The sequence below is a fragment of the Corythoichthys intestinalis genome, chromosome 21 (genome assembly GCF_030265065.1).
Source record: "Corythoichthys intestinalis isolate RoL2023-P3 chromosome 21, ASM3026506v1, whole genome shotgun sequence".
Taxonomy (NCBI): domain Eukaryota; kingdom Metazoa; phylum Chordata; class Actinopteri; order Syngnathiformes; family Syngnathidae; genus Corythoichthys; species Corythoichthys intestinalis.
In genome coordinates this window covers 35,418,164-35,438,957 of record NC_080415.1, presented here as the reverse complement: position 1 = coordinate 35,438,957, position 20,794 = coordinate 35,418,164, and the positions used below count along the sequence as shown (strand labels likewise).

The 20,794-nt window shown below is 39.5% G+C and overlaps 1 protein-coding gene across 2 annotated transcripts in view; it reads left to right on the top strand.

The window, feature by feature from the left end:
• Positions 1 to 20,794, top strand: part of LOC130909395 (dynein axonemal heavy chain 9-like) — a 238,714-nt gene that overhangs the window by 215,150 nt on the left and 2,770 nt on the right. For both annotated transcript variants that reach the window (XM_057825789.1, XM_057825790.1), the window contains 4 exons: positions 4,323 to 4,493; positions 8,748 to 8,930; positions 14,481 to 14,734; positions 14,821 to 14,956. In XM_057825789.1, coding sequence (XP_057681772.1) covers positions 4,323 to 4,493; positions 8,748 to 8,930; positions 14,481 to 14,734; positions 14,821 to 14,956 — 744 coding nt within the window. The remainder of the gene's footprint in view (positions 1 to 4,322; positions 4,494 to 8,747; positions 8,931 to 14,480; positions 14,735 to 14,820; positions 14,957 to 20,794) is intronic.

Genomic DNA, 20,794 nt, shown 5'->3' with positions numbered 1-20,794 from the left:
ATAACACTTCATTTGACAGCGGCGTCATAAGATTGTCATAGGACCAAATGAACCACCGCGACGCAATTAGCTGCAAAGCTTAAATGGATTCACACATGACTAGGTGTAATTAGACACACTCGAATAGAGAAAGTATGGGTGCCAGGATTAGTGATCAGGCAGCATAGAACAGGATGTCAATATATCAACACTTACAAGTGATTCACATAATACTGTGTTCGACACTTAACAAAAAGTACTTTCGATATGCAACGTAATGAACGTAAGGGTGTTAGTTCTAACAGTGAAAATTATTAAAGGGCAACTGAAGAGCTTTTCAGATTTCGCTCTTAGTTTTACTCAGTTGAATAGTATTAAATGCATCATTCGCTCTCTCAAAAAGTCACATTAAAAAAATGGCCATAGCAAAACCATAGCAACGAGGGACGCGCCGTCCTGCCGACCGCTATCTCATGACGTAACTTCCAGGAAGCCTCGCCACCACTCTGAACACGGAAATATAGCACCACGCTATCCTCGCCATATATTGCAAACATTTTCTGGGTTTTACTCGCGGGATTCGTCATGCCATCTCGATGTGTAGCGATCAATTACTCACAGGAAGACTCGAGACTCTAGGAGTGGTCCAAAAAAAACTTCTCCTGCAAAGGTTTGGACCGTTTTTGTTAGCATGCATACAGGTCCCCAATCGGCTCATTGTTTTCATCATTTCAGCCACGACAGCTTTGAAAACCTACAACAATGCAACCTTGGTTTTACAAAGACGTAAGTAGAACATTAATGGCTTTTTTTGATAAACGAGGGGACTCCTACTGCTTTTTTGTTGAAGTGCGACATTTTTTTGTTGTTGCTGTTGGCCTTTCATAAGTAGATAGGTTGGCTGACATGTCGTCTACTCATGTGATTTTATTACTATATCAATAGGTATTATGTAAATTCAAATGTCCCCAGCACCAAATAGGTCCTTGGCTCGTTGTTTTTGGCCTGTCACATGGTAGATATAAAGCCTATAATAACAAAACAATCCACCTGTCAGGCCCTAATGTATCACATACATCTCAATAAAACAATAACTTGTTATACTTCAACATCAAAGTCTGCCTATTTGAAGAGGGAACAATAGCATCAAATAGATGCTGCTTTGACTGGGGCATTATTATTTGATCACCAAGAAATTATTATTAAATTAAAATTATCCAATATTTTCATGCTGCTGTGATTTTTTTTTTCTCCAGGAAGCCAAACATAAAAAATTAAGTGGCGGAAACCCTCAACACGATGAAAAAAACGTTGCAAGTCAGTCGCCACCCAGTTTCCCAAAATCAAGAGAGAGTGGGTCGAGTCATATGATGACCCAAGTGATTCGGTGTCCAGCGATGACGACTGAAGAGATCCTATGAGGCCTGCGACGATGACTTAGGAGAAATAAATGTAGCAAATTTTGATGATATGAAATCATAAACTCGTCATATATACAGTACACATTTTTTAAAAGAAAAATCTAGTTACCTTCATATATAATACATATTTATCATATAAATACAGTGCCTTGCAAAAGTATTCGGCCCCCTTGAACCTTGCAACCTTTCGCCACATTTCAGGCTTCAAACATAAAAATATAGAATTTTAATTTTTTGTCAAGAATCAACAACAAGTGGGACACAATCGTGAAGTGAATCAAAATTTATTGGATAATTTAAACTTTTTTAACAAATAAAAAACTGAAAAGTGGGGCGTGCAATATTATTCGGCCCCCTTGCGTTAATACTTTGTAGCGCCACCTTTTGCTCCAATTACAGCTGCAAGTCGCTTGGGGTATGTTTCTATCAGTTTTGCACATCGAGAGACTGACATTCTCAGCTCGAGCTCAGTGAAGTTGGATGGAGAGTGTTTGTGAACAGCAGTCTTCAGCTCTTTCCACAGATTCTCGATTGGATTCATGTCTGGACTTTGACTTGGCCATTCTAACACCTGGATACGTTTATTTTTGAACCATTCCATTGTAGATTTGGCTTTATGTTTTGGATCATTGTCCTGTTGGAAGATAAATCTCCGTCCCAGTCTCAGGTCTTGTGCAGATACCAACAGGTTTTCTTCCAGAATGTTCCTGTATTTGGCTGGATCCATCTTCCCGTCAATTTTAACCATCTTCCCTATCCCTGCTAAAGAAAAGCAGGCCCAAACCATGATGCTGCCACCACCATGTTTCACAGTGGGGATGGTGTGTTCAGGGAGATGAGCTGTGTTGCTTTTACGCCAAACATATCGTTTTGCATTGTGGCCAAAAAGTTCAATTTTGGTTTCATCTGACCAGAGCACCTTCTTCCACATATTTGGTGTGTCTCCCAGGTGGCTTGTGGCAAACTTTAAATGAGACTTTTTATGGATATCTTTGAGAAATGGCTTGTTTCTTGCCACTCTTCCATAAAGGCCAGATTTGTGCAGTGTACGACTGATTGTTGTCCTATGGACAGACTCTCCCACCTCAGCTGTAGATCTCTGCAGTTCATCCAGAGTGATCATCGGCCTCTTGGCTGCATCTCTGATCAGTTTTCTCCTTGTTTGAGAAGAAAGTTTGGAAGGACGGCCGGGTCTTGGTAGATTTGCAGTGGTCTGATGCTCCTTCTATTTCAATATGATGGCTTGCACAGTGCTCCTTGAGATGTTTAAAGCTCGGGAAATCTTTTTGTATCCAAATCCGGCTTTAAACTTCTCCACAACAGTATCTCGGACCTGCCTGGTGTGTTCCTTGGTTTTCATAATGCTCTCTGCACTTTAAACAGAACCCTGAGACTATCACAGAGCAGGTGCATTTATACGGAGACTTGATTACACACAGGTGGATTCTATTTATCATCATCGGTCATTTAGGACAACATTGGATCATTCAGAGATCCTCACTGAACTTCTGGAGTGAGTTTGCTGCACTGAAAGTAAAGGGGCCGAATAATATTGCACGCCCCACTTTTCAGTTTTTTTATTTGTTAAAAAAGTTTAAATTATCCAATAAATGTTGTTCCACTTCACGGTTGTGTCCCACTTGTTGTTGATTCGTGACAAAAAAATTAAATTTCATATCTTTATGTTTGAAGCCTGAAATGTGGCGAAAGGTTGCAAGATTCAAGGGGGCCGAATACTTTTGCAAGGCACTGTACATATTTCCTACTGCCATTATCATTTTTGATTGTTGCGCTAGTCCATTGCTATCCTAACTTTGTTTTGCTTACTAGATTTATGTTCTTTGATGTGTGCCATTGTGTGCTTGGTATAACTTAGCTCATATGTTGTGTCACAATCTGACAGCGAAAGCTGATGCTGATTCAACATAAATCTGGTATCATTTATTATTGTGGCCTATTGAATATTTTTTCAGAATGTAATATAATTACAATATATTATATACCAATAGAATACATTCAACAGCCAACAAAATGTGTCAATGTTGTTTACAATTTATGGTTTTATTTTTTTAATGTAATTCATGCCCCTGTCAGTGCTTCAGCCTCCTCAAGTTTGGCTCTCACGTCTGGGATCTCCTGACGACACAGGCATAATGTTGGAAGGGTAATTACTTGACGGTTTACAGCATCACCTGGAAAATAAAATCGTTTTGTCATATATTTTGAAAAATCAATAACATATCATTCATTTAGCCACATTTGGGCTAGCTTTACCATATTTAGATCGGTAGGAGCTGTCCCATTACCTAATATCCAGTTTTAGCTATGTGGAGAGCTTGGAAAAATATACAACCATGTGATCGCATTCTCTCTAATAAAAAAATATCACGATGCTGGATTTAGGCTTACCACTCACTCTCCCGGTCGTGAAGTGTCGAGCTGTCAAATGGCGTCATGACGCCATCTGCTGTGTCAGGTAAATCGCCGTCATCTGACGCCTCAGGTTCAAACATGTAGGGATTAATTGTAGTTCATCTTTCCTGGGAGCCTTTGCCATCGGTAGCGTCACGAAAGAGCGATCCTGAATGGTTACCTTTGGTGGAAATATCACTGACATCGTTGTTGCTGTTATGCTAGCTGTGGATAGTCTTCTCTGTTGCGTCGGGGAATCTACGTCACACTTCCGGGTTTGCGAAGGGACCATTAACGGAGTGCAAAAAAACTAAAAAAAAAAAAAAAACGCAAATTATCCTTACAATTACGTGTTGATCATGTCATGGTTGTTTTGACAAACTCGTTCAAAGTTTATATTCATAAAATTACACCAAAATCCGGAAAGGTCTTCAGTTGCCCTTTAAGGTTCTTGTATAATCTACATTGTAGTATATTGGGAAGCTTTGACATGGATTTATTGTCCTTCAGTATATTGATGACACGCTACCTGCCGAGTCGCCCTATCTGTATGGCCTTCATCCCAATGCTGAGATTGGCTTTCTCACACAAACCTCTGAAAAGCTTTTCCGCACTATACTGGAGATGCAGCCCAGGGATGGAGAAGTCACCGAGGGGGGAGGGATGACACGAGAGGAAAAGGTAAATTTGATTCCTTTGTTATAATTCTTGTAAAGGAGATGATTGATGATTTTACTGCTGAATAGTCTCATTAGCAGATGTCACATTATATTGTTTGTGTATATATATATATATATATATATATATTTTTTTTTTTTTTTTTTTTTTTTTTTTTAAAAACACCTTCTTGACTTGACTCACCTAGTCCACCCCTCTGGTGTGCATGTCTTAAGGGCAAGAAAAGGATAGCATGTAAACACAACTATTGATTCTGATTTGAAGAGTCAAGCTGTCACACTAAAGCTCATATATAAAGCATGGTTCTCCACAAATGTGAATTTCATGCTAGACTGTGGGAAGTTGCACCTGGTCTTTAATGTAGGATGACACCAGGTGACATTTTCTGTAGCAATTGCACTCTAAAGGGAAATAAAATGCAGTGAAAGTGCTGCAATGGCCGACTTTACCCATAGCGTGATTGACATTTTCTGCTCTCCTTTTCGGTCCAGTGCTGCTTTGAGTAAAAGTTTATTTGTCCTAAAAAGCAATGGAGTATGCAGTATTTTGTACTACCTGTTCAAATACAGTGGGGTTTAGTTTTTAAGAACACTGTTCATATTCGTAACAATGCAAAATTATAATATTAAAGGTGCTCTGTGGAGTTTGTCACTTTTCAACTGGCAACTCCCACAAGCGTAAATGCAGCCTGTGTTCAGCTTATGCATGGGGCTCGTCATTGTTCAAGCATTAACATACAGCAACGAGTGTTTGGCCCCGTGAAATCAGCACCAAAAACATTAAAACAGCAAACGTGATTGTTTCGTAGCAAGTCTAAAGTGGGTTGGAAAAGTGTGTTTGCCAGTCTGTTAAAATATCAGGGCTCTGTGTTAACATTTGTGAATTTGTGGAGCATGCATGGAGTAGGAAAGTATTTTAAATTAACACTAAAAACAATACCTTAAACCACCTCTGTGAAGTTGCCCCCCATCAGACACATATTTATATAAAAATTATGTCAATTGTTTGTGCTGTAAAAAGTTTAGTTTGTGATGCTATCATTTTTTAAATATTTACAATTCTTTTATCGGTCAATCTGAGGTAGGACTGCAGCTATCGATTATTTTAGTTGTCGATTAATTGATGAAATAGTTAGTTCGAATAATCGAGTAATCAGATAAGGAACATAAAGAATTAAAATACTTGAGCTGAGTCTTAAACAGTTTTAAAAAAGTCAATAAATGAGGATCTAAATACAACAAAAGAACAATTGGCTAACTTACTTAGCAAAAGTCTGCTAGTTTCACTGCTATAAAATGCTCATGTTTTCTTTTCTTTTTTTTTTTTTGCAATGGTACAAATGGTTCAAACACATATTCCCCCCCCCCAAAAAATGGCAAAATGTACCTATAAACTAAATTACGAATGCATTAAAAAAAAAAAAAAACATTAGCTCAAACAAAAACTTATGTTGTTCTTCACAGGGAGTATCTGGATTCAGCCATGTGAAATGACTTATATTCACTGATGCCACTAGAGGGCAGTGTATCCACCCAAATTTAAAAAACTGAATGCAAACACTTTCAAAACAAACCATTACAACGCCACTTTAATTAAACGAATACTTGAAGGAGCAAAACGTAATTTGAATATTTTTTTCTTGTCGAATTACTCGAGTGAATCGATTAATCGTTGCAGCACTAATCTGGGGCTAATTATTTTGAGTAAAAACGGCTAAAACTGGTATCAACTGTTGGTGCTTTGTTTGTGCTGCAACGATTTTGTAGATATTATGCTTTTAATTTGTAGTAATGATGTCACGCATCCCCCCGTTTCCTGCAAAATTGACCTGTAGTGGTCTCCTTTATTTGTACTACGTTTGTGCTGTTAACATTTTCGTTCATACTTCTTTTGTTTTATAGATATTGTGATATCAATTCTCGCTCTTTCGCTGCTGACGGAGCATACCAACTCTGCCGATGAGACACAATGTGTCACAACAACGAGCACCAACATTACACAAATGAATTGCACCACTTTAAGCCCACTTTGCAGTAAATGTGGGGCTGCGAGTGATGACACCCCTCTGCTTTTGAGAATTGGTACGCTCCGCAAGACCCGGGAATTAGGATATGGAAAGGCTGCGAGTGACGCCATCACTCGAAATTAATATCTCAAGCCTCCCGTTTACCGCAAAATAGACCTGAAGTGGTGCCAGACATTTGTGCTAGTTGTTGAGACACACCTCTGTTTTTGAGAATTGGTACGCTCCGTCAGCAGCGGGAGTTAGGATACGGAAAGGCTGCAAGTGACGTCATCACTCGAAATTAATATCTCAAGGTTCCATTTACTGCAAAACGGACCTGAAGTGGTGCCAGATATGTGTGCTAGTTGTTGAGACACCCCTCTGTATTTGAGAATTGGTACGCTCCGTCAGCAGCTGGAGTGAGGATACGGAAAGGCTGCCAGTGACATCATCACTCGAAATTAATATCGCAGGCCTCCAATTTACTGCAAAATGGATCTGAAGTGCTGCCAGACATTTGTGCTTGATGTTGAGACACCCCTCTGTTTTTGAGGATTGGTATGCTCCGTCAACCGTGGAAGTTCGGGTATGGAAAGGCTGCAAGTAATGTCATCACTCGAAATTAATATCACAAGCCTCCCATTTACTACAAAATGAACCTGAAGTCGTGCCACACGTTTGTACTAGTTGTTGAGACATCCGTTTTTTAAAAATTGGTATGCTCCGTCAGCCGCGGGAGTTAGGATATGCTGTGAAGGAATCTGATGTTTTAGCCAGATTGACGGAATAACACCAGCCGAACCGCCGGAACTGCATTAGCTCAATTTCAACAACAACATTTCCGACAACCTGGCCAAAAGGCCAATCTCCGCATGTTCGCCTTAGTCTTAACCCCTTGTACGGACTCTATTTTAAAAGCTGGAAATAGGCTTCGAAACACACAAGTTGACAATTTATTCCGAGTCGGCAGCAATAATACAGCACAGAGAGACCCAGGCGAGGATCCAGGGTCACCATATCACAAGTCAACAAAAGATTCCCGAGAAAAATGACTACGATTAGTTAAACATTCGGTCTTTTAAAGGCTCTGGTGAGGCAGGCTGTGGTCCGGAAGAAGGGCGTATTTGGGTATTGTTAAGGATTATTGTCTGTTTTTTGATTGGACAGGAAGATTCGGCCATTACTGTGTCAAGGCAACGATAGTTGAGGATTTTGCAACCTCAGCGCCACTTGAGTGCTTTGTGTTCACTTCTTGGTCACTGGTTCCTCCGTATCAGATGTTCCTTGTGGCAAGACAATATGTCCCGCCATTTGTTCTGGACTGTCTGGAAGAACTGATTGCGGGATTTGGTGGTGCAGACGTGGGCTTGTAGATATCTTGCCTGTCACATGGTTGTCAGTGTTAATCTTGCTCAGTCAGCTGCATGACGCGCGTGTTGGGCTTCCATGGTCAGAAGGTGTCATGTATCTTTCTGTCCTTATCTGCCCGTTGTCTTGGTGCTGCAAGTTCTATTCATTCCAAGTCCAACTGTTCATACCAAATACATTCTCCTTGTTTTTCTTAAACTATGAAATAAATGCTATTATTATTCCCTTCAGCTGCGAGTGACGTAATCACTCAAAACTAATATCTCAATATCTATGAAACGAAACCATTTACAGCACAAAAAAAGCGCAAACGATTGAGATAATTTTTATATAAATTTGCCTGTGATGGGCGGCCAACTTCACGGAGGTCCTTTAACCGGATAGTACCTTTAATTTCCAAAAGTAGGTGCTTGGAAAGTCTCATGCTTACCTGAACAATGGCAAGGACCTCTTTGTATTCAGCCAGCTAAGTCGCGACCGAATTGTGATCAGATATTTGAACTGGAAAAATCCATAGATATTATGACTTCATATCCTGTGTTGCGAACCTAATCCACCAACTGATTACTAACGGCGGTTGCCTTGGAAAAATGTTGACACAGACATGAGGTTTCATCACTTACTCAAGAAAATATCGCTCGCTCATTGATTTTTCTTAAGGGATTAGTCTGTCATTGAAGGCAAGAAGCTGTTCTTGCAAAAAACGCTCATGAATATTTAGTCATGTTTACTTAAAACAAAACCACTTCTCAGGCAATGTTGAGTTCATATAGCATGAGTGTGTATCCTCCATCATTAAACTTGGAGTTAGTCCATGTAATTTAATTAAAAATGATCATTTCTCGAGGATTAAATGTGTTTATATATGTGGCGTATGTTTTGAGGTGCGTACAGTGCTGGAGGAGATCATTGAGAAGCTCCCGGAGGAGTTCAACATGGCGGAACTGCTCGGGAAGGCCGAGGAGAGGACTCCGTACCAAGTGGTGGCGTTGCAAGAGTGTGAGCGCATGAATCTTCTCACCCAAGAAATCAGACGTTCCCTCAATGAACTCAGTTTGGGTCTCAAGGTGAGTTCATGAAAACCCAGACGTACATTAATTATTGAAATTCACAATAAATAAGCTCTTCAATTCCGGATGCTGCATTGACTAACGGTGAGGAGCACTGTTATGCATCTCATGGCTTGAAAGTGAACTATTTCCTACACTAACAAGATTTTATGTTAAAAACAGTTCAACTGACTTGGCTTAGTGATAAGCAAATACTGAATGCAATTAAGGGAAGTGTATCTTTTTGTGGAAGCAAGAAAGCTTTGAAGAACAATTTGCCCATTTGCACACACTGCTCAAGACTGACCATCATATAAATGTAAAACCATAGTTTCTCTATTAATATAGAAGTGATCTGTCTGCTCGGGTTTCCTACAAAACTCTTAATAATGATCATCAACACCTACAATTCCTGCTTAGCCTTTTCTACATTGTTAAGAATATCTGAATAACTGCACTGGGAAAGTAGACCTGCCAAAAGCAGATGTAGGACCTGTGTGTCAAATCCTATTGAGTCATGTATGAATCAACTGAATTAAAAGAGAAAAGGAGGGGGAAAAACTGTGAAATCGTTTGTCTGGAGTTATGAGGATCTGTCAAAATTACTAGCGCCAATAAATCGGCTCAGTGATTTGAAAGCCGGGGAGTTGTACTGTACCAGCAAATAGAATCATATTTTGCCTTTATAGTGAAATAATCATAGACTGGAAGAATGTTAGGCATGCTGTACCAGTCTGTAGTGTTCCTACGGTGTGTGCTGTGGGTGAATTGTCTTATCAAGATTATTCTAATGAAAGGTTGATGGTTCTACTCTGATGCTTGTAGATACATATCCTGAACCTTATCATCCTCATAAACCCTTGTGTGTCTGTCATATGTGGGGATCAGCAATACATCAGCTCTGGCATCAATGGGTGAAGCACACGCCTTTGTTGCCACACACTGCAAACATGCTCATTATTCCTTGGTGACATTGTTTACTAATACTACATAATTTCTTATCTGCCCTGACATTCTTGCGTTTTACAGTATATGTACATATTACTTATAGTTAAAAGATTAGGATTACTTATGTCTCTCTCTCCTACAGTAGAAGATAAGACTTCCAGAGAAAGGGGAATAAACTAGAACCTCTGGACTTGACCATTACCTTTGAAATCATTCGCTGGATAACTTATTAGGCTGGAACAGTTATTGTTTTTGATCAAAATGTTGTTATAAGCAATAATAGAGACTGACCACTGGCAGAACAAAGGTGAACACGGCCCGGGTGCGATGATTAAAAAGGACTTTTGCTATGCAAGTTAGCCTAGCGCAACAATGCAACAACAGAAATAATCGACAGAAATACAATTAATATAAGCAATCTGGTGCGCACCAGAAACTATCTGGTAAATATTAGCATTATATAGCATTGAAGCTAGCCAATTGTTGCATTGTTGCAATTGGCTAACTTGCATAGCATAGGTCTGCTAACTTAAATGCTGCACTAGAAACTATCTGGTTAACATTAATATTATATAGGATTTAAGCTAGTGGAATTTTGCAGTGCAAGTTAGCCAATTTTTGCAAATGTTAGCATTATAGAGCATGTAAGCTAGCAGACTTTGCTAGCTTAAATGCTACATAATACTTATGTTTACAACAATTGGCTAACTTACATAGTAAAAGTCCTTTAGCTTAAATGCTGCACCAGAAACTATCTGGTTAACATTACCATTATACAGCATTTAAGCTAGCAGACGTTTGCTGCGCAAGTTAGCCAATTGTTGTAAACATTAGCATTATATAGTATTTAAGCTAGCGGACTTTTGCTTTGAAAGTTAGCCAATTGTTTTAAATATTAGCATTATAGAGCATTTAAGCTAGCAGACTTTTGCTATGCAAGTTAGCCAGTTGCAACAATGCAACAACAGAAATAATCGACAGAAATAAAAGAAATTTAAGCAATCTACTGCGCACCAGAAACAATCTAGTGCGCACCAGATTGTTTCTAGCGCGCCCCAGAAACTATCTGGTAAACATTAGCATTATCTAGCTTTTAAGCTATTCAATTGTTGCATTGTTGCAATTGGCTAACTAGCATAGCAAAAGTCTGCGAACTTAAATGCTGCACTAGAAACTATCTGGTTAATATTAGTATTATATAGCATTTGAGCTAGTGGAATTTTGCTATGCAAGTTAGCCAATTGCAACAATGCAACAACAGAAATAATTGACAGAAATAAAAGAAATTTAAGCAATCTGCTGCGCACGAAAAACAATCTGGTGCGCACCAGATTGTTTCTAGTGCGCACCAGAAACTATCTGGTAAACATTAGCATTATATAGCATTTAAGCACTCCAATTAATGCATTGTTGCAATTGGCTAACTGGCAAAGCAAAGGTCCGCTAGCCTAAATGCTACATAATACTTATGTTTACAACAACTGGCTAACTTACTTAGCAAAAGTCCTCTAGCTTAAATGCTGCACCAGACACTATCTGGTTAACATTAGCATTATATAGTAGTTAAGCTAGCGGACGTTTGCTTTGGAAGTTAGCCAATTGTTGTAAATATTAGCATTATAGAACATTTAAGCTAGCAGACTTTTGCTATGCAAGTTAGCCAATTACAACATTGCAACAACAGAAATAATCGACATAAATCAAAGAAATTTAAGCAATCTGCTGCGCACGAGAAACAATCTAGTGCGCACCTGATTGTTTCTAGTGCGCACCAGAAACTATCTGGTAAACATAAGCATTGTATAGCATTTAAGCTAGCCAATTGTTGCATTGTTGCAATTGGTCAACTGGCATAGCAAAAGTCCGCTAGCTTAAATGCTGCACTAGAAACTTTCTGGTTAACATAGCGGACTTTTGCTATGCAAGTTAGCCAATTATTGTTAACATTAGCATTATATAGCATTTAAGCTAGCGGACTTTTGCTGTGCAAGTTAGCCAATTGTTGTAAACATTAGCATTATATAGCATTTAAGCTAGCGGACTTTTGTTAAGCAAGTTAGCCAATTGTTGTAAATATTGGCATTATGTAGCATTTAAGCTAGCTGACTTTTGCTATGCAAGTTAGCCAATTTCAACAATGCAACAATTGGCTAGCTTAAATGCTATATAATGTTTACCGGATAGTTTCTGGTGCACACTAGAAACAATCTGGTGCGCACCAGATTGCCTAGATTTAGTTTATTTCTGTCGATGTCCCTTTAAGAGCGCCGTACAACTCTATATTACAGCTCCGCACTTTATATTCCCTTTCTATTTGACACTCCCCTCGCCCAACCACACCCCTTTCATTCCCGCAAACCTGGGCCCGGGTGCGACTGCACCCCCCCTAAGGTCCGCCCCCGATACTGACAATTGTGATGTATATGCAAGAAAAAAGAACTGAATGCCCTCAGAAAATTGGTTAATGAATTCAGTGATTACAGTTTGTGTATTGTAGTACATTAAATGCAGTTATACAGCTATAGAAGTACATGTACTATGGCCATAGAGTAAAAACGGAAGCAGCAAAGTTAGTGAACACATAAAATGTGAGTCAAAACTGTTGGTTTGATTTCAGATTTTTTTTATTTCAAAAGTTCAAAATATCTGGTGGATTTTTTTTAGATTTTTTTAACTACCGTATTTTCCACACTATAAGGCACATCGGAATATAAGGCGCACCTTCAATGAATGGCCTATTTAAAGGGGATGTTTCGGCAAAGGGGGTGTGAGACATCAATAGAACCGTTATGCGCCAAGATAACAAATATTGATAAAGTTAACAAAAAAATCAATCACATTAATGAGCAATTATCGAAAATACATCGAAAATGACGAACACTACCGAAAGTGTTCCGGAAACAGCCGAATGGGGCGGCGACGTCACGACAAGTGATTGAAAGTCGAGGCGGAGCTAGGTGGCATTGTTTTTTAACGACGAGAGAGTAGCGTTGGGGTTTGTTTGACCAAAACATCACAACAATGGTTCAAAACTGCTGTGCTATGTGGTGTACAAATAGTTGTTTATCGGAATATAGTATCCATGAGTTCCTGAACACGAAAAAAAAAGCTGGACTACACAGAAAATGGGTAAAGTTCGTCCGTGCAAAGAGGGCTAATTTTCTAGACACAGCCTCCGGCACGCTTTTCTGTGGTGCGCATTTTCCAACTGAAAGCTTCTCGAACTATGGACAAGAGAAATCGGGTTTTGCTAAAAGATTGCTGCTCAAAGGAGATGCGGTGCCGATCATAGATGCACAGCCACCTAAATGTCCCGAGATATCAAGAGAGAGACGATGACTGCTAAAGGAGGCTAAAGCTACGCAAAGAAGGGAGCAGCCAAGCTTGAAATGGCCAGAGTGAGTACTCTTTTATAATTAATAAAAAAAAATGTCACGCCTTTGGATACAGGACTCGACACATGTATAAATGATCGTTCGTAAAATATATAGAACAAATCCTCTGATCCCGTTCATATTTGTGTCTGTTGGCAGAGCGAAAAGCTATGATAGCGCAATAAATTATAATTATTCTATGCATTCCTTTATTTTGCAGTCACGGTGTATCAGCTTCACAAAAAGAAATGCTAAACAAATCATTGGTGTTTCCCACACGATCTGCTGCCGATGTTTCATCAGTGTCATTGCTCCCCTCAATGACCGTTTCATTACGCTGCATTGGCGTTCGTTTGGGCTCAAATTGGTCACCTATAACACCGATTAAAGCTTTGCAACTCTCCTCGTCACCATTAGATGAACATTCGTTACGTCCTTCTACGTCGGATTTGTCGCTGAAACTAGAAACGAAATTGACTGCCATCATCGCCGCCATTCAGTATTAAAGCACTGAGCCTTTTTCTTGTTGAAGAAACAGCCCTCACTGCCAACTCTGAATTCTCTTTTATTGACAACGAGCGGTGTTTCTTCATGAGGGAACCTGGAATATGTGCAGGACGAACACAATGCATCAGCATAAACAGCTCAAAACACCCCTAATTCTCCCCACACTAGAAGGAATTATATTGATGCAGACAGGCGCTGCCCCCCTAGTGGCCGGTGGCACTCTCTTCACTTGACGTGACGTCACGCACACAATCTGCCAGATCTCGGGCGCCGGTCGTTTTAGCTTGACAATCGAGCCAAATTTCTCTCATTTTCTTGTGTGTAATTACACGAAGTGGCATGATATGAATACAAAAGGCATGCGTTTATGGATAAATGATGGAATATCAAAATTTTCCCAGGGCGCTACATCCCCTTTAAAAACTGTTTTCATATCAGGATCCCAGGTTTAAAATTGTATGGAGAGGGCATCCATGGGCTAACTGTGTAAGTGCTATTGAATTATGGATGCCAACTAATCTTGCTGGCATGGACAAAAATCTTCATAATTCTTGGGAAAAGCCTATTGATGCAGACTGTACATAGCTTAAATTGTTGGTACGTGCTAGGCTTGGTAGCCAACGTGGCGGGAATTTATTCTTCAGGCAACTCCAAGTAAATGCAGATTCATCTGTAGGGAAAAAATCGAATTGAAATGACCTTGAAAGTTGTTGATTCATGTCTTTTGTTGATCCTGAAGGGGGAACTAACCATGACATATGACATGGAGAACCTCCAGAATGCTATTTTCCTGGACATGGTACCAGAGACTTGGACCAAGCGTGCTTACCCCTCCATGTCTGGCCTGACTCTGTGGTTTACTGACCTGCTGGCACGGATCAGAGAGCTTGAAATCTGGACGACTGACTTTGTCTTGCCATGCGCAGTGTGGCTTACTGGCTTCTTCAACCCTCAGTCCTTCCTCACCGCTATAATGCAAGCCATGGCTCGCAGGTACTCTACTGTAGGGCTTCTTAGCATAGCCACTTGAATTGTTCAATTTCATATTGTGAGAAAATGATGCCATGATTGGATGATAGGAATGAGTGGCCTTTGGATAGCATGAGTCTGCAATGTGATGTCACCAAGAAGAACCGTGAGGACTTAACGTCTCCACCTCGAGAAGGGGCTTATATTCACGGGCTATACATGGAAGGTGCCCGCTGGGATACACAGGTAAGGCATGAGTTTTTTGTTTTTAACGGTTTATACTGTCGTAGTGACGTAAATCCATCTGCAGGGGGTGCTGGTGGGTGGTAATGCGTGAGAGAATAGGAGGCTATTATTTATTGAAAGGGGGCCCAAACTGTTTGACCGACCGTCACCGTTCAAATATCCAGATGACCAGAATTTCGGCGCAACGCAAAGAAATTTTTCAAACGGCCCCCAAAAGTTTTCCGTTCGCCCGTTAATGTGGATTTTTTTTGACAAAAACATTTTTCAAAACGCTACTTGTCCTACGATTTTTGACCAATTGGCATTAACTTATTCATCAAAAATTTCAGGATGGTAGGGGGCATAAAGTTTGTATACCGAATTTGGCAAAAATGTACGGTTCCCAAAAATTTGCCAAAAACTGTCCCATTCATTTTTAATGGGATACCATTGACGGCCATTTACATCCTAATTTCCCATTCATTTTCAATGGCAGGAAAGCACAGACTTGTGGCACACTTTGTGACCTGATAGCAACAGGAAGTGTCCCCAAAATCAACAGGAAGTGACCTGTTAGATCTGTATCTACCACAGCAAAACCCTATCGTAATTTCTCCAGAAATTGCCATTTCTAATTTTATTAGTATTTTTGTCATTTTTGAATCCTGTTTTGTCATGTTTTTGTATTTTACGTTTGTTGTGCAGTTACATTCCTCTGCTGGGTTTTAGTTTCTAATTTCTCCTAAGTAGGCTCTATTATTAAGCTATTCAGTGGGGAAAAAATCCAGTGTGTACATGCACTTTACCCATGATCACTTTCCAGTTCTGGCCTTCGACATAGACTGGGCTAAATTGTGGCTTCATTTATAAATTCTTATTGGAATACCCATTTTCATTGATTCCCAACAATTACGCGGGTTGTATTAGCCCTTTTTTTCCAAAACTGACCAAGGCATCAAACAAGCCTGTGTCGGGAGCAGTGTTGTCAGTAACGCGTTACTGTGATCTGATTACTTTCTTTCAGTAACGAGCAATCTAACGCGTTCATTTTTCCAAGCCAGTAATCTGATTAAAGTTAGTTTCCTCAGTGCCTGTGCATTACTATTTTGTTGTTGCCTCATATTGTATGTTGAATGAAGAATACTGTAGTCACGTACGAAGAGCATTTGAATAGAAAATACTGCTCTTGAGTTTGGGAGTGACATCACATCTCACGTTTTCTCATCGGAAAAAAAACGGGTCACATGTATTACCATGCTGTATGCGCGCCGTCTGCCACTTAGCCTGGCTACCTATCAGGATGCTAACAGTAAAGGAGCCGGAGAGATACAACAAACGGCTGCATTTGCTCACTGGAGATAGAGCCATTACTTCACATATCCGTCCAGTAAAGATGACAAAAATATCTCCATGCGTTGCAAACTCTGCGCTGGCTCAGAAAGACTGTCGACCGCTAAAAACTCGACATCCAATTCAACAAGGAAGCACTTGGAATTACAGAACAACGCGAAAAAATTCGAAACAAAGCCGACAAGTGACAAGACAGCCAGCACTTTTACAGTTTGCAACCAGCCTTTATAATATGTGTAATTATGTACATTTTATAGTGAGAGTTTGTAATCGTAGGCAGAGTTTTACATTTGGGGGACTGGGAGGAGAAGCATGTTGAAGACTGAAACGAAAGTCAAAAGTTTGGACACACTTCATAATTTTTGCGTTTTATATACAGTTGTGGTCAAAAGTTTACATACACTTGTGAAGAACATAATGTCATGGCTCTCTTGAGTTTCCAGTTATTTCTACAACTCTGATTTTTCTCTGATAGAGTGATTGGAACAGATACTTCTTTGTCACAAAAAACATTCATGAAGTTTGGTTCTTTTATGACTTTATTACGGGTGAACAGAAAAAAGTGATCAAATCTGCTGGGTCAAAAATATACAAACAGCAGCGCTAATATTTGGTAACTGTCACTTCAATTAGGCGCTTTTGGTAGCCATCCACAAGCTTCTGGCAAGCTTCTGGTTGAATCTTTGACCACTCTTCTTGACAGAATTGGTGCAGTTCAGTTAAATTTGATGGCTTTCTGACATGGACTTGTTTCTTCAGCATTGTCCACAAGTTCTCAATGGGGTTTAAGTCAGGACTTTGGGAAGGCCATTCGAAAACCTTAATTCTAGCCTGATTTAGCCATTCCATTACCACTTTTGATGTGTGTTTGGGGTCATTGTCCTGTTGGAACACCCAACTGCGGCCAAGACCCAATCTTCGAGCTGATGACGTTAGGTTTTCTTGAAGAATTTGAAGGTTATCCTCCTTCTTCATTATCCCATTTACTCTCTGTAAAGCACCAGCTCCATTGGCAGGAAAACAGCCCCACAGCATAATACTACCACCACCGTGCTTGACGGTGGGCATGGTGTACTTGGGGTTAAAGGCCTCACCTTTTCTCCTCCAAACATATTGCTGGGCATTGTGGCCAAACAGCTCGATTTTTGTTTCGTCTGACCACAGAACTTTCCTCCAGAAGGTCTTATCTTTGTCCGTGTGATCAGCAGCAAACTTCAGTCGAGCCTTAAGGTGCCGCTTTTGGAGCAAGGGCTTCCTTCTTGCACGGCAGCCTCTCAGTCCATGGAGATGCAAAACACGCTTGACTGTGGACACTGACACCTGTGTTCCAGCAGCTTCTAATTCTTGGCAGATCTGCTTTTTGGTGATTCTCGGTTGAATCTTCACCCTCCTGACCAATTTTCTCTCAGCAGCAGGTGATAGCTTGCGTTTTCTTCCTGATCGTGGCAGTGACAAAGCAGTGCCATGCACTTTATACTTACAAACAATTGTTTGCACTGTTGCTCTTGGGACCTGCAGCTGCTTTGAAATGGCTCCAAGTGACTTTCCTGACTTGTTCAAGTCAATGATTGTTCAAGTCAATAATCACTCACAAGAAATTGCTAAATCGTGTTGCTGTATGTATATTTTTGACCCAGCAGATTTGATCACTTTTTCTGTTAACCCATAATAAAGTCATAAAAGGACCAAGCTTCATGAATGTTTTTTGTGACAAAGAAGTATCTGTTCCAGTCACTCTATCGGAGAAAAATCAGAGTTGTAGAAATAACTGGAAACTCAAGAGAGCAATGACATTATGTTCTTCACAAGTGTATGTAAACTTTTGACCACAACTGTATTTTCACTGCTATTGTAAATTCTCACTGAAGACATCAAAACTATGAACGAACATGTGGAATGGCAAAAAAGAGTGAAATAACTGAAAACAGGTTTTGTATTCTACATTCTTTAAAGTATCCACCTTTGAGGTGTCTCCAAACTTTTGGCCAATATATATATATTTATATATACACATCTTGATACTGTTCGAGTTCAATCAACTGTTCAAGTTGTTGTTGGTAGCGTTTGAAAGCTTAGGTTTAAAAAAATTCTAAATATCCATTTTGCCTCCTCTGGTGTAGTTTTGGCTAAGCAAAGCAAAGATGACTGACAAACATGATCTGTTCGAAAAATGATTTTGACCCATTATGAAAACTGTACGTTCTAAGATTTTTGTTCATTTCATTAATTTATGTTGTTTTATTGCTTTACAACTTTTATTAGTGATGCACGCTAATACATTTTTCAACCGATACCGATAACCGATAATTTCCTCCTCATTCCAACGGGTAACCGATAATGTCAAGCCGATAATTCTATTAAAAGATTTATGTAAAATTGTATACATAAAAGAAAATATTACTGTGCAAAAATATAATTTCTTGCTCTCTTTTTCAACATAAAATATGAACAAGTATTCAATTCCAACATCTAAATAATTACAGATTGTCTGACATTGTGTAATGGTAAACTTTGGTTTCCATATAATTCGAAGCATAGATTTAAGATGATTAATCTTCAATTGGTTAAATGGCAGATTCTGAGGCACAGTGTATTTCTTCCCATACTAGTAAAAAGGATGTAAGGCTGACTAGCTAGGCATTCCCCTTTAACACGCACCTTAAATTTACTCAAGTAAACTAATGTGGATATTTCTTCCCTTAAGGGAATCTTCTTTCCATTTTTTTTTTTTAACTTTGCATACCACTTGCATTCAGCTGCAGCACATTACTGTGCTTTTTTTCGCTGTCTCGAAGCATGCTACCTCTATACAGCGAATATGTTGCCCAGCTTTCAAGCTGCATCCCTGTAGACTTGTTAATTGGGAAATGTGCAGAGTGCGCACTTGAACACTTAGATCTCCCCTTAGTTGAGTGGTTCCTTTTTTCTTCATTAAAGTTAGAGGCACAGGCAAATAGACTCTCAGTTGGATGGCTCGGGTAACTTCTCCTAGCTAACTTTGTCACTCCTCATCCACTCCTTGCCCTTCTAACAGCTCCAAAGGCCAGTCTGACAGTGTCGGAAAACTGTGTGAATAGGAGTGTAAGTAGAGCTGCTACAAGAAACAGATGTGTAGCAATAAATGTCAAAGATTTACGATAAGCCCACTCATCGATATTTATGAAGTTCAACTCTTATTCAGAGGAGCATCACACATAAAAGAAAGTTAGATACTGGATATCAGGTGCTGACTGAGATAAGGATTCTGCCAGTACACATGGGAGTTCTGTGTTTTTTTGCAACTCTTATTTGGCTAATGTTCAAAATTGTGTATACCCTAATTTTCGGACTACTACTTTTTTCCCTCATTTTGAATCCTGCGGCTTATAGTCCAGTGCGGCTTATTTGATGATTTATTTGGGTTAATAGGTAACACTTTATTTGACAGCGGCATCATAAGACTGTCATAAGAACGTCATAATTATGACATGACACTATTATGGGCATTACTGAATGCCTATGACAGATGTCAATATCTGTCATGTGGCATAATATGTTACTAACTCCATATATGTTCAGCTCAGATCTTTTACGTCCATTCAAAAGTGAGATAATTTGCTAGATGACACTAACCGACATCTATTATACGCATTCAATAATGCTTATGACAGTGTCATGTAATAATTATGACAGTATTATGGCACCACTATCCAAGAAAATGTTACCAAGTATAATAGCTAGGAATTAATGAAACAACTGGAACAGTAACTGAAAAATAATTAGCACAGAAGATGAATTTTGATTGTTATTTACATCTGTGGTGCCGCAGTGCATCCTAGGAGGAATGTTGGATGACAACAGTGTTGACAGCCTCCCCCAAGGGAGCAGTGATGGCCAAATGAAGATTTTTGAAACAATAAGACTTTGCAGCCAATTGGTTCAAAGCTTCATGGTGGTTCATTTGGTTTCATTACAGTCTTATAATGCTTTTGTCAAATAAAGTGTTACCAGTTAATATCTTTTGGTGTAAATATCCCATATTACAATGACGACAACTGCGGCTTATAGTCCAGTGCGGCTTATCTATGAACAAATGCCGTTTTCATGTCAAATTTGGTGGCTGGCGGCTTATTGTCAGGTGCGCCTTATAGTCCAGAAATTACGGTACTTGATCTGAGCATAGTCCAGAAAGATTAGCTTTCCAGTTGTGTCATTGATTCAATGTCATTATAAAGACATTTCCAAAATTTAAGATAACCTTATTTTATAACATAACAGGACATCACTGAGGCAACAATAGGATACATTTGAGACGCCATCTGTGATACAATGATGGTAGCTTAGTTTTTTTCAATGGCGTTTCTTAGGTGCGCCGCCCAGCCAAAATCGTTCGACCCACCGACACCGTTCAAACACCAACACCTACGATGTAAGCTGATGTACTCCACGTACAATAAGAAAATGTCACACATTGTGAACATATGACAGAAACTACAGTGGGGCAAATAAGTATTTAGTCAACCACCAATT